Source organism: Mizuhopecten yessoensis, unplaced genomic scaffold (assembly GCF_002113885.1).
Source record: "Mizuhopecten yessoensis strain PY_sf001 unplaced genomic scaffold, ASM211388v2 scaffold3459, whole genome shotgun sequence".
In the NCBI taxonomy this organism is placed as follows: domain Eukaryota; kingdom Metazoa; phylum Mollusca; class Bivalvia; order Pectinida; family Pectinidae; genus Mizuhopecten; species Mizuhopecten yessoensis.
In genome coordinates, this window is record NW_018405055.1 from 115,271 (window position 1) to 122,491 (window position 7,221).

Below are 7,221 nucleotides of genomic sequence, written 5' to 3' on the forward strand. Positions count from 1 at the left end.
AATAAATTTAAATTCTTAATATTGGCAAGTGTGCAATTAACTTCTGATGATGAATAATTACTGTTCAATAAGTTTGAATACGGAATTAGAAATCATATAACTTGGTTTCATAGTGCGGTAAGAAGTTGCAGTTGCCTGACGGCCCCTCTCTGAGGGCCCCTTTGTAAACCGTTTCATCTCGCTCGCACCACTTGTGTTTGCTGCCTAATCAGGTGACGTTATCGGCGCTATTTTTAGCCGGGCTTTCCCGAACAATTCAAGTGGTCAAACTGGACATGGAAGTGCCTACAATACATACATTCATTAAAAAAAAAACGCCTTTTCACGTGATGTCCCTTTAAACAAACAGTTGAAACTTGGTAGCGCTTCCTCCTAGCATACTACTGGCCAAATATCAACATCCTGGGCCTTTTGGTTATTGAGAAGAAACCGTTTAAAGTTTTTAATATATTTGACCCCTGTGACCTTGAATATGAGTGAAGGTGATTTATTTTAACGAACTTGGTAGCCCTTTATCCCAGATCTCTGTGACCTTGAATAAATGTCTAGGTCATTAATTTGAACAAACTTGGTAGCCCTTCCTCCTAGCATGCTACTGGCCAAATATCAACATACTGGGCCTTTTGGTTATTGAGAATATGTTGTTTAAAGTAAAATATTGACGCTGGACGGACGGAAGACAGACGGACGAAGGACGACGCACCACGGCATAAGCTCACTTGGCCCAATTTGGTGAGCTAAATATACCATACCATCGACAGACTCTAAACAAATTTTAACGTCCACAAGATATGTCTAAGGCAACCTACATGCAAAGTTTCATGAAATTCTGTTTATAAATGCAGCTGCTTGAGTGATTAGAAGGCATTTCCTATACATTTTGATTTTCAGTTAAAGTGACCTTGACCTTGGACCAGTAAAGATGATGCTGGAAGTTTAAAAGGCTGTGGGTGAGTGTGCAGCTTATCTCTGCCAATTAATTTAGAACATTAACAAGCCAAATTTGACCAGTATACCTTCAGCAATGCTTGAGAAGAAGTATCTTAATGAAAAAAGTTGACGATGACCACATAAATGCTGCACTGCGAACAGCATAACTATGATGTTTTGCAGTGGAACTGTGCTCCACTTCCGTATGAAGGCTAAATTGTTAACAGTTCCTTAAAATTTGCCCAAAACATTATTGATGGTTGGTATATTGCGTTATTTAGGTAGCAATATCAGCTGAAGGACTTCACAGTAAGTTTCTACATGTATATGAACTTGAAATTAAATTTCCCAGTAAAGTCAACGTACAGACCAGACTTAAAATCATGAAATCACATAAACACTAAACCAATTTGGTATCATTGTATATAAATAAGAAAAATACATATGCAAAATCAAACCTTATAAATGAATCTCAATATTTAATACAGATATTGCTTGGAGAAAAGATCATTGAAAGCAGTTCTACAAAGTAAATTTTAAGGTATCAACATTTTGACCGACAGAACAAATTTTAAAATTTTGATTTATATCAGCTTTTCAAAATTCAAATATTAAAGGTATTCCTCTAGTTTGCCGATTCATGAAATATAAACACATTTAAAGGAGTTTCTATGGTAACATACCTATTCCTGTGACACTAAGATAAGCAGACATGTCCCTCATACCAAACTGGTTCTGGACCACACATGTATACCGTCCCTCATCACCAATCTTCAAATCTGTGGACAGAGAAATCACAAGTGTAATACAACATGATTATAGATAATGACAGAAGGTCAAATATGTTTATTATAGTTCCCTATAGACAATATTTGTCTTTTAGTTTGATGTACATGATTAATCCTTAGTTAAAGGATAAAAATTGACTGTAAAGAACCTAGATAGGCATGGACTTACTAAAACTGTTGAACTGTGCAAGTTCCATATGTCTTTTGAAACAGAACTAGAATATCATCCTGTGATTTTCAGACACAATGTATATTGCAACAAAAACCTGTTAACTACCATCTGATATAAAATCAAAGTTGTACTTGATACTTTGATATTCAGTTTGAAAATATTAAATCAGTATGTTTCACTGGCCTTACAATCAGTATGTTTTATTTATCTGGTATGTGGGATTTATGTCTGGGAGTGGCTGAAAAATAGCGCTGTTCCTAATACAAATTGTTGAGGAGAATTAACATTAGATACTATACACCGGGAAATTTTCGCCACAGTTTTAATATCGTCTCTTTCGTCCTCCACAATGAGGGCTAATTTATCAAGATAGCGAATATTCATTAGTGCACAATATACAGTATATAGTAACCACATGTGTATGGCAAATTAACACTTAGAGAGAAATCAGGTTTTATCAGCGAAGGGGAAATATTTGACAGGGTGAAAGTTTTGGTATACAGTACATTCCATTTCAATCCCTAATACACTGTAAACCTTACTTCTGACAAACAGAGAGCCTTCTGGGAGCTGAATAAATCTTCCCCCATATGCAATAATGGTGCCATCCTCATTCCTCCAGTAGATCTTTGGGGGAGGGTTTCCAGTAGCCTCACAGCTTATGGTGACATTGGTCCCTATGTCTGCTCCAAGATTAGAGGGCTGGGTGGTGATACGGGGCTCAGCTACAACACAACATGGTTTTTCTACAATAAGATTCATCAGTTTGGAATTGTGTTATAACAAAGTTTTACTCTATACACAAACAATGTACATACCAAGCATGTCGCAACGTTTCAAGACTGACTTTGTGCTATGACTGAGTGAGTTATTTGTATTGTTTACCTGTATAACGATGAGACGAAATTGTATATTTCATGTCAATCAACGCGGGACATTTTGCCTATCGATAGAGAGTGTATATACACTGATCCAAATAGATACAACATATTTTACTGTTCTTAAATCCATCAACAGATTATCATTTAATCTTGATTTACATCCATATATTAATTCTGTGATGATAAATATGTAACAATGTATATAAAATTGAATTATTTCACAACTTATATTTATCACTCTTGTAGGCCCATTTGGATGTGCATGTAGGGTCTGAACGTTGGAGGAAACTCATGTGGTCTGTCAGGTGACCCATACTTTTTCACGTCCGATAGTGGGGTCAAACCCCGGCCCTCTTGTTAAAAGGCAAGAGCACCATCCAATGTATTATCTTCCCTAAATATATTTATTCTATGATGATTAATACACTACCCTTGTGTAACCATTGAATTTAATTTGAGAAAGATTTCCCCAGACTCTCGTCAGGCTGTTTTTGTAGCAGTACGGATAAGTGCAAATTTCAAGCTGCATCAAAATTTCCTGCTGCAGAAGAATATGGAATACATATTTGTTTAAATATTTTGATGATTTATTGATGGACTCTGATAGTTTTTGTATGAAATTTTGAGGGCTGCATCTCATGCACATGAAAAAAACAACTGAATTAGGTGACAATTTCAATAGCAATTGTCAGGTTTTTGAAGAATTTAAGATTTTGCATGTTCATAATGACCTATTGACCTAACTCCCAAAACATTGCCTACTTACATCCAACTTCGAGTGTAACATCAGCAGAATCTGTGCCTGCCTCATTGGTGGCCACACAACGGTAATCGCCACCATCTTGCTCCTGTGTGCCAAGGATCATCAATACGCCATCAGTCGTGATGTTCACGTAGGACAGCTGTCGTAGCTGTAACAAAGAACAAATTCTGCCAAATGAAACCTGTATGTTGTAACAGTGACTAAAGGTGTATGTGTCTTATCTGATAACAAAGCCATCTGTAAGTTCTTCTTTCGAACATGACAATCTAACTTTATTCAGATTTAATTTCTAATTTCTAACTTCTGGGCAGCAAGTTTGATATAGTAGAAAAGTATAATCAAGATTGACATTCTGGAAAACAACTTTGTCAGTTTAGTATCTATATCAACTTACCCTCCAGATATATATGTCATGCATAAGGATTTTGTTAATGTACTGTGGAGCATTGGTTTAAACATGGTTGATTTTACTGTCATTTGGGAACATTACAGCTCCAGTATTGCATGCTAAAAAGGAGCATTTGTTCTTATTTTCAAATCATCTATATATATAATATGGTTAATAATAGTCCATCTCTCTTTAATGATCTCTCACCTACTGTTCACATGTCCCTAGTTAACCCAAATGCCCAAAGCTAAATAAATTTGGATTTTCTATCCAAGGACATTTCAGAAACATGAAACATAAGAACACACCTGGACATCTCCTCTGAACCATGTGATTGTGGGACTGGGTATACCATTGGCTGCACACACTAAGACTGCATTGTCACCACTAGCAACCAACACAAGTTCATCAGATCGGTATATCTGCGGTGCCTCTGTCACAGGAATGAACATAAACCATACATAATGTAACTATTTACGTATAAACTGCTCGATAAAATAGCTCCATGCAAAATTAATCTCGCTGCTCAATCAAGAAACACCATGGAAATTAACAATTTTTCTCACTGCTCAATCAAGGTACTCACATGGTCCCATTGAAACTAAACTAGAAGTGAAGGCCATGATAACCTAAATATAGTGCATAGCACACATTGTGTTGGTAATGCAGACACACTTCACATTTTATTAAAGTATCTTTTACAGTTTAGAAATGGTCCAAACAACATTTCACTATAAATTTTGCATTAACTTGACCTTTGACCCTGAGGTGAAGATCACAGTGACCTAATTGCAGCGCCAAAACTATTCTTACTGCTCATTTTTCAGTGTTTCAAGCTCATAAATGCATGTCAGAGAGTAACCATATACTGGATATATATTAAGATATGAAAAAAACTGTTTTCTACTTTTGAATTAACATTTTGATGGTAAAGCTAAGTAATGCAGGCCCTGTAAGGCTTTTAAAAGGGCTTGTCAGAAAACAGCATCAAACCACTTGGTCTGTCCCTATAATCATAAAAAAACACCTCCATTCCATCTGTTACCCGCAAAATTGTTTGGAAACTGATAAAAGAAAGTAGCATCTATGGCTATGTACAGTACTCTCCCCTTACCTATATATGTAAGAATGGCTGTTACATTATCCTCTCCTGCCAAATTTTCGGCCAAACACTGGTACTGGCCCTGATCACCTAGGAACATATTGGCGAAGCTGATATGTGGACCATTAATCTGAATCCTTTCATTTGGAATCATAAGCTTGTTGTCACGAAGCCAGTAAAAACTGGGGACAGGAAAACCCTCCGCAGTACAGGTCAGGTTCACCGTCTGCCCCGTCTTAAAGGTCTTAACAGAAGGAGTCACCACAGTCTTAGGTGGTACTGAAAACAAAATAAAATAATAAGGTTTAAGGGGAAAAGAAAGAATTTAAGAGACTTGGAAATTATGAGTGTTTCATGGACAAAATATTTGACTAAAAGTAACAAATACATTTGTTTGTTCAGTATTTTTTTCATGAATAAAAATTTCATTCAGGAATTGTCACTTCATGTATTAAATACATACAAATATAGGTTACACTGAAGATTAGTAATGAATGTGATTTACCTTGAACTCGGACATGTACAAGTGCCTCAGTGAATCCACCTTCATTGCCAGCCAGACACAGGTACCTTCCCTCATCCTCAAGTCCAATGTTTCTGAAACATTGAGAAACTCAAGAATACTTCCATCCTCACAACAAAAGGCAACAAACATCAGCTAAAGCCAGGTATCCATTCCCAGGTTACTTTCCAATCTTGAATACATGTGCAATATACTTGTGGGTTTTTTTTCAAATAAGATGCTCACATCAAAACAATGATGAAAAAGATCATCACCAACAGCAATGTATCACCCTCCGTTTATACAAAACTTAGTCCCCTTTGCCCAAAGCTGCTCCAGGCCAAATTTGGATAAAATCTCTCCAATGGTACAGAAGANAAGACTTAAAAACATTCCACCCCTGTGACCTTGAAAGTCGAACAAGGTCATTATGTTGAACAAATTGTATAGCCCTTCATCTCAGGATGCAACTTGCAAAATATCACCACCCTATCCTTTTGTTTATTGAAATTAGGTCATTTAAATGTTTAAACATATTTGACTAAATGTGACCTCAAAAAAGGGTCAAGGTCATTCAAATAAAAAAGCTTGATAGCCCTTTATCCAAGCATGCTACTAGCTAAAAATCAACATTCTGGGCCTCACGGTTATTTGGAAGATATCGTTTAAAGATTTTAAACAAATTGGACCCCTGTGACCTTGAATATAATCAAAGTCATTCACTTGAACAAACTTGGTAGCCTTTAATCCCAAATATCATCATCCTGCGACTTTTGGTTATTCAGAAGTCGTTTGAAAGATTTTGAACATATTTGATCTCTGTGACCTTGAATAAATGTCTAGGTCATTCATTTAAAGGGGCATCACGCTGAAGTAACTTTTTTTTTTGTCTTTTTNAAAAAAGGGTCAAGGTCATTCAAATAAAAAAGCTTGATAGCCCTTTATCCAAGCATGCTACTAGCTAAAAATCAACATTCTGGGCCTCACGGTTATTTGGAAGATATCGTTTAAAGATTTTAAACAAATTGGACCCCTGTGACCTTGAATATAATCAAAGTCATTCACTTGAACAAACTTGGTAGCCTTTAATCCCAAATATCATCATCCTGCGACTTTTGGTTATTCAGAAGTCGTTTGAAAGATTTTGAACATATTTGATCTCTGTGACCTTGAATAAATGTCTAGGTCATTCATTTAAAGGGGCATCACGCTGAAGTAACTTTTTTTTTTGTCTTTTTTCCAAATACTACATAAACATATCAAGTGAGACTCCTTATGGAAAATGCCGATCGGATTTGGCTGAAATAGATTCATAAAAATGATTAAATCTAAGATAATCATCGGTATTTCTACCTGTCTGACCAACGTTTTGTTCAGGGATTTCCCTCTACTAGCGCATGCGCATAGCACACCATTTCTTTGTAAACAAAATGACTGGCCGTGTGAAGTAAGCCAAAGAAAAGTGTTGTACCGTGTCAGCTACGAAGCGAATAGTTGCCAAATGGTCAAAAGATAGCGCAAGGGGTACGTTACGGAATCATTATTGCCAGTGGGAAGTATTCAAAGCAGAAAATAACTGCCCTAGCAGTCAGTACGGTGCATGTTTTCTTCCGGATAGCGGCCGGTTAAGCTGAAATAAAATCGACAGAAATGCTAGCGCTGTTTATGTTATGAATAAATATCTAAAACTATTAA

The 7,221-nt window shown here is 36.4% G+C and overlaps 1 protein-coding gene across 1 annotated transcript in view; it reads right to left on the reverse strand.

Annotated features, from left to right (window-relative positions):
* The window catches only part of LOC110447526 (hemicentin-1-like), an 89,077-nt gene that overhangs the window by 53,767 nt on the left and 28,089 nt on the right, over positions 1 to 7,221 (reverse strand). Inside the window, exons 13-18 of the mRNA XM_021493293.1 lie at positions 5,530 to 5,621; positions 5,037 to 5,303; positions 4,231 to 4,355; positions 3,538 to 3,682; positions 2,433 to 2,615; positions 1,614 to 1,709 (exon numbers count right to left, since the gene is read on the reverse strand). Of these exons, the coding sequence (XP_021348968.1) occupies positions 1,614 to 1,709; positions 2,433 to 2,615; positions 3,538 to 3,682; positions 4,231 to 4,355; positions 5,037 to 5,303; positions 5,530 to 5,621 (908 nt within the window). The remainder of the gene's footprint in view (positions 1 to 1,613; positions 1,710 to 2,432; positions 2,616 to 3,537; positions 3,683 to 4,230; positions 4,356 to 5,036; positions 5,304 to 5,529; positions 5,622 to 7,221) is intronic.